Source organism: Ciconia boyciana, chromosome 3 (assembly GCF_034638445.1).
Source record: "Ciconia boyciana chromosome 3, ASM3463844v1, whole genome shotgun sequence".
Classification (NCBI taxonomy): Eukaryota; Metazoa; Chordata; class Aves; order Ciconiiformes; family Ciconiidae; genus Ciconia; species Ciconia boyciana.
Window position 1 is genome coordinate 51805179 of NC_132936.1, and position 22027 is coordinate 51827205.

General features: G+C 35.2%; 1 protein-coding gene across 3 annotated transcripts in view; it reads left to right on the forward strand.

Moving 5' to 3' along the window:
* Nucleotides 1-22027, forward strand: part of ARMC2 (armadillo repeat containing 2) — a 69316-nt gene that overhangs the window by 26826 nt on the left and 20463 nt on the right. For all 3 annotated transcript variants that reach the window (XM_072855622.1, XM_072855625.1, XM_072855623.1), the window contains 6 exons: nucleotides 2551-2643; nucleotides 5531-5706; nucleotides 7013-7115; nucleotides 9715-9935; nucleotides 15305-15450; nucleotides 17721-17820. In XM_072855622.1, the coding sequence (XP_072711723.1) occupies nucleotides 2551-2643; nucleotides 5531-5706; nucleotides 7013-7115; nucleotides 9715-9935; nucleotides 15305-15450; nucleotides 17721-17820 (839 nt within the window). The remainder of the gene's footprint in view (nucleotides 1-2550; nucleotides 2644-5530; nucleotides 5707-7012; nucleotides 7116-9714; nucleotides 9936-15304; nucleotides 15451-17720; nucleotides 17821-22027) is intronic.

Here is a 22027-nt window from a genome sequence, read left to right on the forward strand (position 1 = left end):
ATTTCAGCTGTACTCTTACATTATCTGGAGCAGAACTTTCACTTCATTGCAAATGCTGCATAGTGTTTTATTAATTAAGCTACTCGTCAAACTAAATAAGACTAATAACTCATTTGATCTAGAAAATAAAAAAGCTCTGCAAAATAAGTAATAATACTATTACCTAATAACATGTACTTATATATATATGCACAAACCAACAATATATAGTTGTTGTAATAACATACCGTTATATAGTGTGTATTACTTATGAAACAAGCATTTTTGTGTAATCTCTTGAAATAGATATAATTGATAGATTCATTCTGTGTAAAATATAGGTAGACAGTTAAAGTTAATACAGATACACAAAAAGTCTGGATTTTTTTTTAAAGAGCAAGCTTTTAAAATAGTCAGGAAGTTTTTAATTGTTTCACTGTTTCAAGTAACGCTCAATAGACAGTCATTTTTTAAGGTCTGAGGTACTGTTGTCATGATGCAAACCTCTCAATATCAGTGTTCTCATATAGTACAGTATTTTTTGTGTTTGATAATTATTTTGTTAAGAATTTACATTGTCATTTAAATGCAAGAGCTAGTAATGAACAGTAGGAGACACTTTCTGACAGATCTGTCACTTAAAAAATGTATACATTCTAGTCATAGAATCATAGAATCATTAAGGTTCGAAAAGACCTCTAGGATCATGTAGTCTGACTGTCATCCCAACACCTCCATGCCTACTAAACCATGTCCCAAAGTGCCACGTCTACACGTTTTTTTAACTCCTCCAGGGATGGTGACTCCACCACCTCTCTGGGCAGCCTGTTCCAATGCTTGACAACCCTTTCAGTAAAGAAATTTTTCCTAATATCCAATCTAAACCTCTCCTGATGCAACTTGAGGCCATTTCCTCTCGTCCTGTCACTAGTTACTTAGGAGAAGAGACTGACATCCACCTCACTACAACCTCCTTTAACGATAAGGTCTCCCCTCAGCCTCCGCTTCTCCAGACTAATCAACCCCAGTTCCCTCAGCCACTCCTCATAAGACTTGTTCTCCAGACCCTTCACCAGCTTTGTTGCCCTTCTCTGGACATACTTCAGCACCTCAGTGTCTTGTACTGAGGGGCCCAAAACTGAACACAGTATTCGAGGTGTGGCCTCACCAGTGCTGAGTACCGGGGCAATAGTCTTAATGGCTTTGTTCATGTTATTTAGTGGAGTTGTGTGACTTTTATTTCCCTATTAAAAAAAAAAACACAAAACAAAACAAAACACGACAAACCAAGCCCCATCTTGATAACAACAACTTTGGTTGCCTGCAAGATAAGGAGCTTAACCTAATCTTGAACTCCAAAAATATGCCTGCGTGCACCTTGTAAGCAATTGTTAGAACCTTTAAAAATCAAGTTACACAGAAACTAGCTCTCTAGCGGGAGTGGGCCAATGGTCAAGACCAGAATTCTGTCACTTCACATAGTGCCAGGTGAATGTGAAAAGGATGTTCAGCAAGTTGGAATAATTCCCAGTGATATTGCATTTATATGAAAGTCAGTCATGGAATCCATGTTTTAATAAACCATGTTTCACCAACTCCCTTGTCCAATCTGAAATCAGATCCATGCTCCCAGTCTTGTTTCCAGAAGAATTCCAGACCACTGATTTTTTGGTCTACCAATTTTTAACTTGATGTCTGCTGATAGACATTTTTGTCTTTTCCTTTTGAAGCAAAGGATAAAAAAAGCTGAAATATTTTTTAAAACTTCTCTTCATGAAGTGGACAAGGTTTCTGATAATGAACAGTATTTTTTTTCTGAGTCACCGTGAAGGAAATTGGTTGAGGGTGGCCAAGAAAATTGGGAGTTGGTTGCCTTGAAGGTTTCGGACATGTTTATTGGAGGCAAAACATCTTTCAGATATCTGTAGTTCACTAGTCATTTCCCAAGATGCTGTGTGGAAATTGTTTAACGTAATAAAGAATAGGAGGGAAACATGCATTTTACAAAAATTTAGTTGAGACGTTCTCAAAACTAATTGCATGAAGTGGTTAGAATTGCTAACAGAATGTAATAAGTAACAAGACTATTTTTCCCTAACTGACCAAAGAGTCAGTTAACCAAGCTTGGTGTAATATTGTGCATGTGTACTAGATAAAATTGTACAATCCTAGAGGATTGTCTGTAGTATGGATATTTTTTAACACAGAATAAGCTGTCACATGGACACAGAACTGAAAAATAGTAGGACACGTTGATGTAAAAGTAGTCATTAACTTCCAATTCAGTGATCAAATGAAATGTTAATGTTAGCAAACAAAAACAAATCTGGCTTTACAGTACAGCTTTATATACCAAAACATTTATCCATCTAGTTTTGTTTGAAACTTTTGTTTTTGAGAAAATGTAAATAAAACCAAAAGCTTGAATAGGTAGAATAACCAAAAATATAGCAAAATGTGACATTTTTGATTTTTTTTCTGACTGATGAATAAAGTATTTGTAGCTATTTATTTGTGTAGAAGTTGAAACCTTCCCTGAATATGTGCTTTTCTTTTGAATGTCTTTTTAAGGCTTAGAGGATGAAACAAGAATAAATGAATCGGAAGAGGAAGAAATCTTTTGGCATACAAAGATTCTACCAATTCTGCATGAGCTGAAAAAAGGTGGGTAATACTGTTCTTGAAAGGGTGTATTTTCTGTACTATTTCCTGCAGGAAACATGGGACTTGTTTGTGTTTACTACAAAAGAATAACAGTAGTTGGACTATGTAGCCTTTTATGCTTTCAGTGTAAAACTGGGCAACTGTCTCTAGGTGGCCCTGCTTGAGCAAGGGGGTTGGACCAGATGACCTCCAGAGGTCCCTTCCGACCTCAACCATTCTGTGATTCTGTTAAAAAAAATACTGGTTTAGAGAAGATCTTGTCTGATTAAATTACCTTATTTTAGACAACATAGCTCTGCCAGCTTAGCAGTCAGTGATGAGGTAATAATTTTAAGAATAAAGTACTGCACAGATTCACTGTTTTAAGCACAGAATGTATTTAAGGTCTCAATTAATTTTAGAAAACTAAGGAAATCTTAATGAAAATTTCCATTTATGCTTAAAGTGTTAAGATGTCTCAGAAAAGTATGTATTGACTCGGAATATTGAAGCAAAATTGAGTAAATGAAGTGTGGCTTGAAAGATTGAACTCTGAAATCCATTTTGACGTTTCATTCAAAAGGTTGTTTAGTTGCCTTCTACAAACATTATATTTATTTGAATGGTGGGAATATAGAAAGTAAGTTTGTTTTTACAGGTGGTTAAAAGTGAGTGTCAAATTAGGGGATTGATTCTGTTTTGCGGGATCTTTTGCAGTATTCATTATAGCGTGGTACAGATTAGAATGGGGTTTTTTTGCATAATTTTGCAGATGTTGATGAGTATGAAACACCTGTACAGTACTGAGTGATTCCCAAAATATACTGTTATTTTAAAAAGACAGGATTCTCATTCCCACATCTGTCACTGATGTGTAGAAAAACAGTGATCAGGAAATTTGAAAACAGCTATGCAACTTCACATTTTCTTTGCTTAATGCTGAGATTGTCAAATATAAACCGCTGAGTTAAAGTTTTGCATAGTGAGATGTTCTTTATAGGTAAGCGACATATTATTTAGACGTAAAATCTAATCATGTCTTTCCCTTGTCATGAATGTAACTAAGGAAAATCAATTTTCATGCCCCTTTTCCTCAATCTTTACTTGATTTGGTTAGTGTGTTGGGGTTTTTTTAAAACTTAATTATGGCTTAGTTTTTCTAATAGTAGATGAAATGATCTAATGATACTTTCTCACCAGTTGATTGAATGTAGTTCTACAAAAACCTTAAAGTTAAGAGTTTTGCTGCTTCTTGAATATTCACACAGATTGTAACTGAATCGTATCATTGCCTCCTGCAGCTGCATGTTACATTGCTTTATTTAGGCTGTTTACTGCACAATCACAGTTTTTCCTATCAAAATTAATATTAGAATTCCATAATTTTAATGTTTTGAGTGGGTCTGTTGGTAATTCAGTATTTTTTAATTTTGTATGCAGTCACTTGCTTCATACCTTTCAGCTAATTCCCTGCACATGCATTTAGGTCACATTTAGTTTAGAAAAGCCTTTTTCTTCCCCTTTCTCCCTCAAAAATATTTGCAGAAAACTTTCCATTCAAAAACAAATCTGAAGTTTAACCTGGAACTTGATTATTGTCTAAAATCTTATGCATATCACGCGCTTGAGATGATTGTTATATGACAAAAATAAAGAGAACCCCAAAGTCTCTTTTTCTAGAAGAGCAAATATTTTATTTTATTACATTCCAGTACTCAAGGGAGGATAAGCTTCAAAAATGCCCCATGGGATGAGTGATGAATAATTTTTTTGTTGTTGTTAATTTTGATGAAATGGAGTGGAGACCTTTCAATTTTGGTTCCTTGCCACTCCTGTTTCACTGCTTACTGGAGCAGAGGATTTAGAATCATACTAAATTTTGTTAAATTTTCTGTCATGATGGGAGTAGAAATGGAATAGTCATTGGTGTTCCTTGAGTATGATAATTGCAAATTGAGAGCTTCCAGGCACTGCTCAGCATGAGGGGTGGGTCCTTGAATCTGCCTACAGGTTTGGGGCCTTAGATATAATGTTTTTTGTCGTAATTTCCTGTCCATGTATATTTCATCACAAGTGCTTTGCCTCCTTGAATACGACTCTATTTCAGCTACAAAGTACATCCTGAGTAAATGCAGAGTTTATACAGGCAGTTTAAGTGGGTTTATATGGTGCTTTATTAGTGCCACCTTATAGACAAAAGCAAATGTACGAAAAGAAGAAAAAACCCTCACTCTTGAATTTTAAAAATAGGCAAGACTTTTCACTCTAAAGTAAACATGTACATGATTCCATTGCATTGAGGTGCAGATTTTGTAATAATTTACTGCAGGTTTTATTTTTGTATTTTTTAAATAGTCTCTGAGGGACTCAGGTTAGGAAGTAGATGACTTTTTTGTCAATAGGCCAACAGTCCACTGAAATATATCTTGCACCTCTACTATGCATTGGAGAGTTCTAACGAGCTTTTACGTTCACTTGTTCTTAATCCCAGCAAGGTTTGATATATTAGGTTATGTATATGGGCAGAAAAATATTCCTTAACTGTCTCTTTTTCACATGTAATGTTTGGTGGAGCTTTTTAAAGAATATATTCAGATTCACAGTTTCCTGGTAGACATTTGGTCAATGTGATTATTAAGCATTAAAGGTGAGTTTCATTTTAGCTTTAGGTATTATTTTGGCTCTGTGATTTCTTGGCTGGAGTCTCTTCTTTTTGAAAGAGCAGAATAAAACTGTTTCTGAGGATCGCATTATCATTTTAAGAGATTTATTGGGCACCTTATTTTTGTTCTTGTGCAACCCATTCTTTATTTTGTTCTCCTATGTCTTTGTCTGTTGAGATGCTCTGGAAAAGATGGCACCAATAATTATTTTTTATTTTTCTCTCCCTTCCCCCCCCTTCAAGTAGAAGACAATATAGAAAATCTTTGTCTGGCTTGCACCAAGCTGTATCAAGCCTTGAATGAAGGAAATATGCTTGGAAAAAGATTTAAAAGAAGAAGCGTGCTTCTGAAGACATTATATGAACTTGTAGACATTGATTCAGATCCACTTTGCCTGAAGCTGGCAAAGATTATTCTGGCTGTAAGTGTTTTAAAATGCTGTTTGGTAGAATGTGAAGCTCAAAATCGTGAATTACAACTTGCATTTAATTTTTCATTTCATACGTTTAAACTGTGTCTAAAACACAATTCCTAAGCACAATTTCTTGCCATACGGATACTAGTCTCCCATTCATCCAGATTGGCACTTGCTGGAGCCTATTTTTTGCAGAGAAATTATGTCTGGGTGAGGAAGGAGGGACACAAAATAGGATAGCTGGTGTATGGTATATGGAATATTTCTTAAGCAAGGAAAAGAGACAGTGTCCTAAGCTGGGATACACATGCAGGGATTTAAACAAAACAATAATTTAAAAAATTACACATGGAAATGAAGCTTAGTTTTTTAATAATATCTTGACCTCATTGAACACCTTTATCTGAAAATACCAAAACATTTTTTTTTTTTGGAAAGTGAGTAAGTGTAATTATCTCTTTCTCTAGTATTTCTGGTTAAAACTCTCCATTAAGTTGGTGCTTTTGAACCTATTGGTTGAGCTTCTACTATTTATGTACGGATAGTCACTGGTGAAAGGATACCAGCTAGCATTGTGTTGTAGACATTTTAGTAATTTGTGTATGTGTGTGTTGGGGGGGGGGGGTGTCTCCTTTAAGGTAGCATGTGATATTTTAATCAGAAGATATAATTATATATTCAGATACTACATAGATGTTAAGTGGTGCTTATAAAAAAAAATTCTGTTACTGACATTTTTCTGTGGAATCTTAAAAATCATGAACAACAGAAGAAATTGCCCTTGAAGTGCAGAGGAAAGGAAGAGATTTGTCATTGCATTTTTAACACTTTTACTTCCCTTTCATGATCTCTCAGTGACCATTAGTACATCATAAGATCTTGTTTTCTGATATTTGAGAATAACTTTCATTATGACATGTACTGTTGTACTGGAGTTCTTTGTGGTATGGCCACAGATGCCAAACCAGTGAATCCTGTGCAGAATTTATTTGTAAGAGTGAATTAGAGAAAAAAACGTGCAGATTATTGATATACTACCTGCAGAAAACATATAAAAAGTTTGTATATCATCTGTTATTTTAAAGTCAGTCAGCACAGTTTGCTAAATAGAGCTTAAACTATCTAGGTTTCAGAGTCCTTTAATTCTGCAAACTTTTCAGTTTGGCTCAGTGTACTGTCAGGGTTTCAGCTGGAATTTAATAGTTCTGTGAGAATATAAGTTTGCCATGGTGTCTGAACTCGTAAAATGTTATGGTGCGTTTTTGTATGTAGATTTTAGTTGTGATTTTTATGTATTTTACTTTCTTTGCAGATGAAAGTGGATGGAAGAAATCTTCTCAGTGTTTGCAAGCTTGCATTTAAAATTTGCAGGGATGAAAAAAATGATTACATCATTGAAAATGATAGATTATTGGGTATGTATTCTGTTCTTGTATATAAGTTAGATGTTGAAATTCAATAGTTAGATTGATCATTGTTCAAGAAACATTCTGAGTTAACTTAGTCACACACTAAAAATTGCCTACTAGGTCAAACCAACGGTCCATCTAGTCCAGTATTCTGTGTCTAATGATGGCGATAGGGGATGCTGGAGGTAGGGGATGCTGTTTGGGGAGAGCGTGGAAGCCTATGTGTTTTCTGTGATCTGTTTCCCCTGTATCCAGAATTGTTACATTCTATTAGGGACATTAGATGGTGCATCCCTGCCTAATCCTTTTTAGTCTCTGTTTATAGATCTTTTGTTCATTAATTTGCCTAATTCCTTTTTGAACTTTCTGATTCTGTCTGCCTCTACGGTCTCATAGAGCAACAAGTTCCAGAAGTTCTCTGTCTGCTGTTTTAAACCTATCTGCTTTTCATTATGCCCCTGCTTGTAGTTTTGCAGGATTTGTAAGAGTTTCTACAGTCAGCTTACCCTCCATCTTCATGATTTTTTAAACCACAGTCATATCACATATCTCTGCCTTATCCTCTTCACACTGAGGCATCTCAGCCTTCTAGCTCTTTCTTTGAAAGGGTATTGTGTCATTCTCTCAGTTGTTTTAGTAGCCTTTCTCTGTACCTTCTCCAACTCCAGTAGATCCTTTGTGAGATGTACAAAACAAAACTGTCTATAGAAGTCAAGATGTGTCTGCACCAAATTTTATAGAAGCGAAATAATGCTGTCTGTGTTGTTGGCCGTCATCAGGAAGGATATTGAGAACAATCATTGGCTTTTTTAGCTGCTGCTGCACGTTGAGCCAATGGTTTCGGAGAATTGTCAGCAATGGCTCTGATATCTTTCATGATTGTAACTGTATTTGTGTCATCCACATACACCTTGCAAATATGAGAAATATGAAGAAAATGACAGTGTATGAATGGTACTCAGTATTGATTGATGGTCTTTCCTTTCATTAAAACTTCATTAGGTTTTATTAATGTAGGGTTTAACCTTGCAAGCATTTATTGCATGTGCATAAGTTAAAGCATATGTGTAATAGATATTACACTGCTTATAGATAAATAGATATTATCTGCTTAAATAGATAAGAGTATTCATGGTCTTAAAGTTTAGTATGTGAGTCTTGTCAGAAATAAAGACCACATAAGCCTTTCCAGTAGTAAGATCAACAGGAAAGGACTCGGAGAAAAGAGAACAGCTCAGGTTGCTCAACTGACTTTGGATACCGAAAACTACAGTTCTGTAGAGATTAGCATTGTACAAAAATCTGGACACGTTGAGTGGCTATGTCTGTGTAAGTGTTGGGTTTTTTTCTCTCATTTCCATCTTCACTCACTTTTCTTTCACTTGCTCTTCTTTCCCTGTATTTAAAAACCTAGTGAAGGAAAGAATGTTTTTGGTAGGTTTTTTGTTTGTTTGTTTGTTTATTCACTCTTTATGTTTTGGACCCACCTTATCCAGACTGAAGACATGAACCTAGGTTATCATCGTAATCACCCAGATTCCTGTTGCAGTCACTGGGTTACAGATTCAATTTCTTTTTCTTCCTCTGGTCCTGTGAACTATTTATGTGCAGTGGAGCAGCTCCAGTAGAAGAAATAAAGTAACTGTTCATCCCAAAATAGACGACTACTGTTCAAGATCCTGTTTGATACTGAATAGAGCAGGGACCTGAAACTGATTTCTCACATTGCCACAACCCAAGTGATTTAGCTGACCGCTAGACAGTTGGCGAGGGTGAGAGTTTGGGCAAGAGCCTGGAGTGTGTGTACTTCATCCATATACACCCATACACTTAGAGAGAGCTTCAACTTGAGTTGTGACAGAAAAAACTTTAGAAATCTCTTAAGTTTAACGAGATGGGAAAATGTTTTTATTCAGCTGGATGGAACACAGGAAGCAGAAGTAAATATCAGTTTCAATCAGTTACTAGAAATTCAAAAGTATAAAATTGGTTAGGATTACTTATTTAAGATACACCCAAATTCAGAATGTCTCAATTTGACTGAAAGGCACATTGGGCTTGTGCTAACAACGGTTAATTTTAACATTTCAGATATCTGACAGTGGTAGCATAAGCAAAACTTTTACAGTAACTTTACCTACATAAAAGGTAAATCTAAAAAGGCTATGAACAGACTTCAAATATGAGATTTGAATTAGGCACCTGTGCTTTTTAGTGCTCCATTTGAGATGCTTTAAGACATTTGATTTTTAAGGAAGTAATGGGACTAAACCTCTTTTGAATGTCTCAAGTTTAGTACACAAAATTCCAGGCACACACAATCACTTTTGCAAATCTTGACTGAGGATTTCAATAATTACTGCTATGTGTTTACAACTGGTGCTGGTTCTTGAAGCCTGGGAGAACAAAAGTCAGGCTCGTTCTCTTATTCATCAATAATTGTTTCTTGGTTTCAATCCAAATACCCAATTTTTCTAGCCCACTTATTAGAAATGTAAGAGTCCCATCTGAGTTTTTTTTCCCCAATTGTTAATCTCTTCAATGACTGACAGTATCAAATATAAATGTTAATATTAGGCTTTCTGAATAATGATTTTTCTTTTAGATTGTTTGTTGGAGGTCCTGAGAACTGAAGATCTACAAAAAAACAATGAAGCTCTCCTGTATTGCATGGGAGCTATAAAATTCATGTCTGGAAACGCAGTACTCCTTAATGAAATGATCAACAAAGGAGCTGTTGAAATGTTGCTGCAATTAATGAAGCAGATTAACAATATAAAAGAAAATGACACATATTTCTCCAGCTTGGGCCACCTATTAGTCCAGGTTAGCATTTACTTTTATTTCTAAAAGTACACACTTCAAGGGCAAATTAAAAATTTAATTAGAGGAGATAAGCTAACCCTGTGTGCCACTGACAGTTATACCTATACTGAACAGTCTTTTAAGAAGTTTACATGAAGTTGTTGAGGACCTACATTTGATTATCATAGATATTTTTGTGTAGTCAATTTTAAAGGCTGTAGAAATTCTGAAGTTAATAGAAATATTTTTAGGTACCTAATAAAACCAGTTTCTTATTATTACTTTATGGTGCTGACAGTCTTCTGGATATTATAGCAAACAGATAAAAATGTGTTCCCTGTCTAAATTCTTTAAACTGAAATAATAAATACAAACTGGTTCTGCAATACTCTGGAAGAGTAGGGGAAGCTTTTTATTACAAGAATAATTCATTTCAAAGAATGCATAGGAAAATATAGCTACGTTTCTTTGACAAAGTGTTTTTGAAGAACTGTAATTTAAGGAAAAGGTAGTTGTAAAAGCCAACAGTTTTTGAATCTTTTTGAAGGCAGCAGGCTCAAAACTATCCTTTCACATATGAGGTACCTTGATGAGTGGTGGCTGTGAAAACTAATCCTTTTCCCTAAAACTGTTTAAACCTTAGTGTTTTAGAAAAAAATGGTTATGTAGATAAATCTTGAGTTATGCATATGTTGTGGGTTTTTTGAATTTGTCAAGGATTTGCCAGGTAGATTCCTGGCATTTGTCTTGGAAATTATTAAAGAAAAGATTAGTGAATGGTGTAATTGTAAGCTTTTGGGGACTTCATAGGAAAATATATTGGACAATTTTCTGAGGTAGTGTTTACACTAAATTTCTCTACTAATTATGCCAGATTTCTTTAATTCTCTACTAACTTATAAACAAGGGATTTTATACTACTTGAAAGTATATAAGAAAACAGGTAGCTTACATCATCATGTTACTATTACTGATTTTTTCTGTTTATTTTAGTGGAGCTGTGACGTCTGTCTTTCCAGAATAGTGTGTATAATCTTAATACAAACATAAACAGATTGGGAGATGCTATGAAGCACTGAATTAAATGATGTGGCTTAATACTTATGTTTGGCTAAGGAAGTCCCAAAGTGGCGAATTGCTAAAAACTGGGAGAATGTATGATGAGACTGGAAATTTTGTGCTTGTTGTATTCCTATTTTTTTTCCTATCTGGTCCTGTCATCGTTAAGTTCCTATATGAATCACAAAATTCTCTTTTATACACTTCTATCTTTAGAATTGGAAATGTTAACTTTCCTGTGGCACTGTGAATTCTCCAAACAATTCTAAAATAATCTGTGCCATTTAGTCGATATCATACCTTATATTCTATACAAAAATTGTATATGGGATTTCCAAGCTTTCTTTTTCAAGAGAAGGTGTACAAACTTCAGGTCTGCACGTAATCAAGATTTTAATGACCATATTTTTCTTGAATGCTGCTAGTTAGACTTTGTAAGTCCCGATACTACTGCAGTGCTGCCTTAGGCTATCAGCTTAGTTAGAAACCTCCTTTTGAAAAGTATTGAGGAGCGATTGGGGGTCCAGAATAGATTCTGTTCTCTGTAATTTGCAAGGTGATAGACAGTGACTTAAACCACCTAAACTATAAGAAAAGTAAGCTTAGATGAAGAAGTAGAGTATGATGCCTTACATACGGAAGCTGTGCAGTCATTTCAGTGAGTGGAAATTTAGGTTGTAGTTTTGGTAGGCATTTTAAAACCTAAATTAGAGATATGTATCCTGTATCGCTTTTCATGTCTATATAGTTTAAAAATATTTATCCTTCTGAGAGCAGGATGGGGATGGTTGGAAGCAAAGCATATTAGTTACTGCCGTTTGCTGGCTGCTGTTGGCATTAATCATATAATACATATAATGGGAATCCTGTTGAGTAGAAAGAGATGGAAATTTATGTTAAATAGATGTAAAAAGAAGGTTTTGCCAGTTGGGGCACTTAAAAATAACAAATGATGTCCAAGTAATAAAATTAGTGAATCAGATTATTTTCAGCTGTTTGACTAACTGCCTGAACTTCCCCACAATTTTGCAGAAATGTTTCTTCTTCCATTATTTGTATGTGGATAAATTTAGTTTTTTAAATCAAGGGTTTAATTTGCAAACGTGTGCAAGGAAAATGTTACATTTGACACTTCTTTTTTTTCCATTATTATCTCTGCTGTTTTCAGTATGATTGGAAGTGTAGCAAAACTATTTTGTACAATTTGAATAGACTGGCTGTTTCTAAGAAGGCCTCGAGTATTTTGCAGAAAAGTCAATATTGACAACTGTCTCTTATTGAGGTTGCTGTTACACTTGTTTGTATTCTCTTCTATAGTAGCACAGATACTTCATTTTTCTTCCTCTTGTGAGAAAAGTAGTGATTCCTGCTGCTGTGGAATTCCTGTGTGACTTTCTCATATCAGTTTCTTCAACAAATCTACATTAATGTGCACCATTTCTTCCATGTGAGTTAATTGTTCAGTCGTCATAGACAGGTGTAGGAATAGTTCTGTTTTCAGGGATATAGTATCGAAGAAAGTTTCTTTGGTGATTCATGTCTTCGGAATAAAGGAAGTTTTTGTGGCATACTTTAACTTGTAGCAAAAGATCAAATATCCAGTGACATGCAGAAATAATGAATAAATACAAGTCTTCAGGAAAAGAGAGCAAGTTATATTGGAGGAGAAAAACACCTTAAATGGTCACGGTGGTCTCTGAGGGAGGCTCTGCTATCTCTTAATCCTGATAACTGAAGTATCTCAGTTAACTGGGAACAACTCTTCATTTTTTAACTGTATAATTGCACAATCACCAGATGGCAGTGTTATACATAATCTTGCCAGGTCCTTTTTGTGGGAATAAAATCCCTCTCCGATTTCTTCATTGTTACACAATGGATTTTATGCAGAAGTCCTACAATACAAGAATAAAAATGTTTGTAATAATAGTTATTTTTCCTTAATAGAGGACATGAAACCAAGATCATCTTTGACTCATTTTATGTTGCTTCACCTTATAGTCTGATCATATTTATATGAAATATGGTAATGCTTATTCAAAAGCCAAGGCTTTTGAAGTGTCTTAAGACTTAAGACAAGACTTAACAAGTACTCCATGTTCCTTAATTGAAAAGCACTTAAATGTCGTCATCTTTAAAAATAGCATTTGTGTGCTGTTAAATTTTCTGTTTGGGTGAATTTGATCTTTCACATGGCAACATAAGGATTAAGGCTGGTGGGGATTGCTAGACCCAATTGTTAGGCATTTCTCCCTGAATTATGGTGTCTGCTTGAAGCAATCAGAAATTATCTTGAATTCATCTGCTGTCTGGTTAGCATCTATTACTTTTTAATTTGTACTCTTCAGGTTTCACTTGCATACTAACTGTTCTTTTGTGGATATATACTTCTATGAACTTCTGAATTTCATTATTTCACACTTTTAAGTGTATACGTTATTTTGCATGCTTTTCCTTTCCAACCTGTCTTTGTGTGAGGATGCCTCTTGATAGAATTTACTGATGGAGGATTTTGAACCATCTAACTGTCTCAGCCAGTGAAAAATTTTACTCTCTTTTTGGAGACCTCTGCACCTTTATCTATTAATAAAGATTTTATTTTTTTTCATCATCTGATATGTAAGTCTCTTTGCTGCAGTGAAAGCCTTGGTCTGGGTTTGAACAACACTTTTGATATGTGGTTTATCCTTCATTTTCTTTATTGTGAAGTTAGCTAGAGCTCAACAAATATCATCCTAGGCTGACTGTGAACATCTTGTATGTGAGCGCTGAATAGTCCTCTGTGTCTATTCCATTTGGCAGGAATTTTTCCACCAAAACTTTTGAGTAGCGAAGTATTTAATCGGAATATTTTTATTTTAAAATATTTCTCCAGTATGGTGTTGATTTTTGAAGCATCATGACTTGTGAATGAATGCATATCTGGAAATGTATTTTTTTGCAGTTTTTTAGTTAAAATAACAAAAACCTCCAGGTGTCTTAAAATATGAGGTAAAAGCAAATGGCTTCCATAGGTTCAGTTTCTGTTTATTCTGAATAGAGTATACATTTCATATTTAGTGCTGAAGTTAAATCCATTCACGTATCACATTCACATTGTCACATAATATTTTTCCCTTTGTACCTTGCTTCTCCACTTTGACACATTGTTCCTTCTGCTGTTATTCCGTTACAGAACACCTTGAATTGCATTTTCATTCTTCATTCGTGTGGTAACTGAAGACATGCACACTTTTGTCAAATTTGTTGAAGTAGGACAGCAAAAGCTTCTCAAACACAACAACTTAACTGGCTCTTTGTCAGATTTTCCCTTTAAAATTAGCAATTACATATCACTGGACAAGCAGTCCAATTCAGTGATAAAATACTTAATTTCTAGAGGTTTTTGTGATTACAAACAATTTGAGCAGATAGGCTTTGTGCCTTATCAAACTACATTTAAAACCAAATTGAAGTTAAATACCGTACTCTTCGAATAAGGAAAATTTGAAGAATTCCCATATTGACATTAGATTAAATGACTTCGCATTAATTTTATAGTAAGTTCTGGTTTAGATCAACAGTTAATTTACACGTCATTGCCTGTCTGACCTTGGCATTTGGATACGCTTATATTGGAAGATAACCAGAGCATTTCAAAATATGCAATAGCTGATTCATTTTGCATATCTACATGTTATAGATATTTTATGCTTAAAACTCCTTGAAATAGAACAGTATATTCTGAAAATATTTTGGTTTCTCCAAAAGAAACTTGAGGACTTAAGCTTTTCATTTTTATGCTGTTCGAATAGTGGATTTCTCTTGATCTTGATTAACTGTTAACTTTTTAATCAAAATAAATGTTATTGTCTTTTAAAATAAAATCATCTTAGTTTGCAACTTATAGTTATTATCAAAATATATATTATAGATCAGTATTAATCTGCAAACTTAAATGTAAATTTTCAAAATCAGACATTATGCAAAAAATCGCTTTAACTATCCACAGCATTTCACCTAATTTCCAATTGGTATATGGTTGTATACATGCATACAAGATTTTAAAACATATGAAAGATCATGTTTCCCTTAAAAGAGGCGGTTACATGCAGGCAAAGACCAGTATCAATCTTTCGTTTTCAAACAATTATTTCAATATACACAATTGTGTTGCTTACACATTTCCTGTTATAATTTATTGGTAGATACATACCTGCAGAATGTTAACAGGGCATTCAGACAGCCTTAGATGTTATAAATGAGATCTGAGCTTTATTAAATTTTCAAAACAGTGTGGATTCTGTTGTAAATGGCTGTGATTAATAAATCTTTAAATATTCTGCGTGCAGCTGACAGCTACTTTGCGAAACTTGGCTGACTTACCTCCGGCAAGATGCCAACTCATTTGCAATGGTGCAGTCTCTGAGCTCTCTGTGGCGCTAGAGCAGCGTATGAATGATAAGGATGTATGCACCTACATTGTCAGGATATTCAGGTACGTATAGAACACAATGCTATTTCTGCATGCAATCAAGTCAGCGTTACTGCTTCAAGTGACTCAGAGAGGGCAGGATCAAGCACTAAAATTGGAAGATTTACATTGAATTGTTTTTTTTAAAAGCTCTGTGTAGTTTTTAATGATTTTGTATGATAATTGTGTCTTTATTAATACTGATAGAATTGTTTAATTGTGGCCATACAAACTTGGATTAATCGTCCCTGTGAAAAATGTTTTGTTGTATTGTGTCATTCTTTGACCCCACAGATTCTGATTGAGATTTTTAAAGTACATTTCTTATATTTTAAAGCTGCATAAATTATTAAGTATTTATTAATCCCATTTTAGGCCATGTTTTAAAAAAGTGAATAAGAGAAATTACACAAGCTTAAGTTATATCAGGGACTGTGTATTGTGAAATAAAATACAAAAGAGGGAAAACGTGATCAGTGTTCATTGTTTTGAGCTGTCACAGAGTGTTTGAGGAGATTAATCTGTGGGATCAGGGCTGGAGTGTGCAGATGGAAGGGCTGAAAGAATCTCAGTTTTATGAGCAGCTCAGTGGCTGCTTCCCAAGATGTGCTTTTTAGAGGGAGATCAGTATGAGTGAATCACCCAAAAAGATCCTTTTGTAGTCTGAATAGTTTCTCAGTCAAAAATCTTCCAATTACCAAGCACCAGCTTGCAATATCCAATGCTAAATGGAGTTGCAAACAATTTAAGGATTTTGAAGAAGCTGTGAAGAAGTTGTGAAACTGTTGGTAGTTTCAGGAGGAGTTGGGTTATAAGCACAATTTATGAATGCCGTTTTGGAAGAAGTATTTGCCACTGCTGCTTTGTTATTGTATTGAATCATGTTGCCTGTGGCTCCATGTTCATTGAGAAGTCATTCTGCTATGGACTTCTCTTCCTGTTCAGCTCCTCCAAATTATCCATCATGCTCTTCTTGCTAGATGAGATCAGGTTGTGCTTTGAGGAGCAGCTGCATACGGGACTATCATTCCTTCCTCTCCACAGCTAAAACCAGGCAAATCTGGTCCTTTGCTGTTTGTGCTACCTGTAAAGCATGTGACTTGCTTCCCCATTTCCATGCCACCTTTTCCACATCTCTCTCTCTAATTTTGTTCCTAAAAATGAGCTGAGTTGCAGCAATGATTACAGCACTTTGAGCATATTTACTTCTTCTAAGGAGAAAGCATTTCTTTTACTTGGCAAATGCCATGAAAAGTGGGGTAATGGGTTTGTAATTAAATGTAATCAATACTGACACTGTAATTCTGACAAGGACACTTACTTGATCTAGAATTCAATATGGAGCAAAAATAATTTGTCTTATTTAAAGTTTCCTACTGCTTCAGGTTTTTTTCTTAAGTTTAGTGAACTGCATGCTCTGAAGATACAAATTAGCCATAAAATAAATTTAATTAGCTTCCTGGAAATTGCAGTCACAAAAATAAAAAAATTATACTATGCAGTACAGAGCACAGATTTGAATTTTGTTTTGTCTTCTAGTAATACAGAATTATTATTCTTTTCTCTCAGTCAGTAATTTTATGCAGCTTCTTTGTAGATAATATGCTCAATCTATTCAGATTATTCATTTCTCTAAGTCTGTAAGTCTTGCTGTAATTGGTTGTAATTAAACATCAACACAGATGTTTGCTGGTTTTGACTACATTGGAAGTAAGAGGTTATCCTAGTTTGTTCTGTTATTGCAGTATTTCTGGTATGACCAAAGCATGTCCAATTCTTCTATTTTTGTAATGGTCAAGGTGAGCAGTGTAGGACTGGAGCAGCTGTTAGGGAATATGCAGAGATAAAATCGTGACTGCAAGAAGGCACGTTCTCCATATTTGCTGGTGAGAGATGTGTTCTGTTAGTGCTGTCGCTGGGCTCTACTAGACGTGCATTAGGAAGGGACCCTTCATTTCCTCTCCTGTCTGACTTCCCATGTCATCTTGAAATTACAGTTCTCCCATTTAACACTAGGAAGTGCTACTGCTAGTATACTGTGCCCATATGGCAAGCAGGTTGGGAAGCTCCTTATGTTCGCTTCTTCCCATAATTCACCGTGGCAACGATAGCTAGACTTCTCTTGTGCTCTTATTTAACTGCATATGCCTCTACTAGAAGTCAGAGTATTGGCATTCATTTCATTTGTTGGAAAATATGGCTTTGAGAGTAAAAAGCAGAGTAATTTTTTAAAAAATCTTTTTGTGGAAAAAAGTACTTTCATACATTTATATTTGATTTTTGTATCTTTGTAGCAAACTTTCTTCCTACAATGACTTCTGTGCAGCTTTAGCAGACTGCTCCAGATGTTACATCTTATTTTTAGCCCTGCTAAACAAACACCAGAAGCAGCAGGTCAGTTTTTTCATCTCTTGATTTTTATATATTAATCCTCTGATGTGTCTGTGTATTATTGTGTATAAGCTTGTTTCCAGTGACCTACTTTTATGCATTTACCAAATAAAATTTTCAAATGGTTGACAGCATTTCTAAGTAGTAAATAATTGAAAGGAAATAATTTAGATTAAAATTCAAAGCAATACAGAGGACAGATATTTGATTAACTAGTCTATCCTTTGCATGTGTAAAAGGAGTTCTTTGAGTAATTAATTGTTTTTCTTAGTTTTAAAAAATACTTTTTAAAGCAAATAGTTTATTTGAATATTTAATAGTAGGAAATTGTTGGTATTTCTCCTGCCCTCCTCCCCTGCAAAAGAAGTGTGAATTTTCCAGAGTTAAGCAATTTGAAAGCAGAGGAAAATTTGTTCCTTGATAACTGCATAAGGTATCAGAATGTATCTCTCCTCTACCAGAGAAAACCATGTGCCTAGAATACTGCACTTGGAACATTCACCTAGAAATAAGTGTTTCGAGTTTGTCAAAATGCCTCGTATTACGAGGTAAAATTATAAGAGTATACTTGCTACCAACTTCATGAGAACTTCAGGGGTCAGGTGTCACTGTATTGTCCTGCTATATCATAGTGATCTTTCCTAAGTTTACTGGAGCACCAGCCTCTGGGAGTTTGCTGCAGGATCACAGTTTTAAAGATTGCCATGTTGGTAAGAGTGGAGTGCCCCATGTACGGCAAATTACTCAGCTCTATTGCCAGGTAAGATTTAAGAAGAAAATAATTTTTATGTAAAGCATAGATGTTCAAAGGTATAACAAGGTTTCAAAACATAGAACATTAAATCACATTAAGATTATTCTTAAAAGTAAGGAACTTTCTTGGCTGCTCCAGCATCTAAACTAGTTTGAGGACATTTGATTATCCTATACAATTTATCCCAGGGTTAGTAATTCCTGGAGGATTGTTGGAAGCAGGTCTTTTGTGCTGCTATTGTTAAAGGCAGTTAATGAAGGTAACCAGATCGGCTACACTGAACAATCTATTCTTTCTCCTGCCAAATACAAAAATAGTTTCTCCCTTTCCTGTTTACCTGCCTCCCTGTTTTCTGTGATAATACACATGGAAGAGGAACAAAGATTAAGTTGTTTGTATTCTTCTAAATGTCTGTTGATTAACATTTCTGCAGCATATCTGAGTATTTCTTGGTTCAGGCTGCTCTTGCATTGTATAGTCTTCAAAGACACTTTAGTAAAACGCTATGTAAACACTATGTGAATAATATAAGAAATATCAAAGGCATGATATTTTACTAGTTTTGTAGTGATTTTTCCTTGTGAGCACTGTATTAAAAACTGAACAAATGATGGGACTGGGAATAAGGATCTTAAATTGAGTAACGTCTTCCTCTCAATCTTCATCTGTAATTTTAAGGGGAACTTTTCTAGGCTCCTGAGCTAATACCTTTGTGTCATAATGAATTGTAGGCTCATATGTAAATTAAAATTGTTTGTTGTCAGGTAGTGTTCAGAATTTAGCTTCTCATTTGTCTACTTTATTAAGTGGTCCTAAACTATATCTTTCTTCACTAGATTAGCATTGCTTTTTGTGTTAAACTGTCAGTTGTTTTATCAAAATACAAATTAGTAAAGAAATACCTTGTGTATTAAAAAAAATTGTTATTATGTTGTGATGATTATATATGCAGTGTCTTCAGAATAATTATTTCTTACTGCAGTTTTTAAACAAGCATGCAACTGTCAGTTGTCAGCTTAGTGAAGCCCTGCAGAAACAAGAAGAGGGACATAGATAATGTAATGCATCACTTTTTCTGTAGTATATAATAAACACTTGAGCTGTGAGGAGTGCACATGTTTTTCCTGAGGTGTAGTTGGCACTGCTAATCTTTCTTTTAAAATGCTGACAGCTAGTGAGTTATAGCATGAGTTGGTATGCGTTGAAAAGAAAACAAGTAACAGCAGTGTGAGTAAAATTGTCTGCTGTGGGAAGAAGCAAAGAGGAGGATAAATCATTATTATTAACTCAAAGCATTAAAAATCCTTAGGACTAAAACCTGATACATTAAGAAAGGAAGTGTATGCATTTTCTGAATTTTCAGGTTGCAAAGTTCATGGGATCAGGTTTTTTTACTGGCCATCATGGCAGCTAGAAACATACTGGGGAAAAAATAAAAGAAAACCAGCATTCAGATTTTCTCAAGTGCTTTCATAACTGTGACTTTAAAAATAAGCATTAAATATTGTGAAAATAAAAATGTGAGCACTGGAAATAGCATTAATGACTTGCTCCCACACCGCACACTGAATTCCACAGCTGCCACCCAAATAGTCTCTGTTCTTCTCACCACACTGTAGTTTCAGCTCTTTTTTTTCTCAGCTCGTTTTCTCTCTTGGGTAAAAAAGTCAGAAGGAATGGGAAAGTAGTAATTTAACTCTGTGAGAAAGACTTTTGGGGAAATTGAATTGGCAAGACTTGCTAAATTCCATATGTCATAGTCTTAGGTAAGGAGTAGAGAAGGTTGGAAAAGTTGGATCTGCAAGGTAGGACTGGGGAATTCAGCAGTGCTTTTCTACACATCTGAAGTACATGTTGTGTTGGACTTCACTCATGGTTGGTTTTGGAGCTTACTTGTGTGGAGTAACAAAAAAATCCTTGGTGGCTGCCACATGCCATGAAAGCTGTCAGAAGTGTTCTTGTAGACCCTCTATCTTGCAGGATGAGCTTTGCATGCTTCTGTTTCTAGTCAGCATTGTAGACTTTTGCCCACCTCCGGAAATCTTTTAACAAGATGCTGTCCCCCTTTCCCAGATCATTATCATCTCTAAGCTTTTCAGATAAGCTATATAAAGGATGACTTTCTCAGGCTGTGGTTAGTGTCATAAGTCACAAGGAAGCCATGCTTTTGTAACAGAGAGGTTGCCTAAGGAGGGCAGTAGCTTCTGTCAGTAAGTCAGGCACTATCTGAGCTTAGGTGGCCTTTTGGGGCCCTGTCAGCTTCCATGTAATCTTTTATCAGTGTACAGTTAGGAGTCTATTTTCAATCCTAAGTGCACAAATACAGGGTGTGATACTAAAATTTGCATAGAAGAAATCTTGTGCCTGTTGTATAGAAAAGTCCATTTATACTCTAGTGTAGCCTACATTTTTAATGAGGAAACATTTGTTAAGTATCTGACATCACTGGATGCAGCAATTGCCTCTTCAGCAAAAGAATAATCACATTGGGTCATATGAAAGGTTCATCCAGCCTACTATCCATACTCGGCAGTGGTGAAAATCAGATGCCTAGAGAACAGTAAAAACAGAGCAAGCATATACGATACTTCCTGCGTATACTTACCAAACTTCCAGCTCTTTCCAGTTTGGAAACTTCCTTAGCCAGCTGTGGTACTCTGTATGTGAAATAAACCTCAGTTGACTTCTTTTCCATGAAATTCTACAGTTTCCCCTCTACCCCATATAAACTTGTAACATGTTAAAGAGTTGCCATAACAACTACCCATTGGACAGATAATTCCTTTTGCTTGTTTTGAATTTGCATTTACTATCTTTATTTGATACCTTCTGGTTCTTGTATTGAACAGTCGGTGAATATTTAATCCCGTCATTCATTTCACACCACCCCTGACTTTCTACACCTTTATCATATCCTCTTTGAGTTACCTCTTTTCCAGGCTGAAGGGTCCTTGCTTACTTAAGAGTCCTTGCTTACTTAGTCCTTTCTGATATAGAGGCTATTCCATACCATTGTGCATCTATGTTGCTTTTCGTAGAACTTTTGACAATCCTGATTCCTGTATCTTTTTTTTGAGATGAGGAAACCAGAACATGGCAGTTAAGATGTGGCCATATCATAGATTTGCATGTCTGCCTAAGTTTATTTACCAGTAATTCCCAACATTTTAGTTGCTTTCTTGACCTCCTGTGAGCATTAAACCCTCATGAGGACTCTGTCATTAACCCCAAGACTGGTCTCCAGGCGGTTATGGTTGGTTCAAAGGCTGTAATTTTATACATGAAAGTATGTCTGCTCTGTGTTTTTCCACAAGCATCTTTTCATGTTTATCTGCATTTAAATTTCATCTGCTATTTTATAACCAGTTGACTACAAATCTTTTTTCTGCTCTTCACTCAGCCTTCATCTTTGCTACTTTGAATATCTTAGTGTCATCAGCAAACTCTCCCATATCA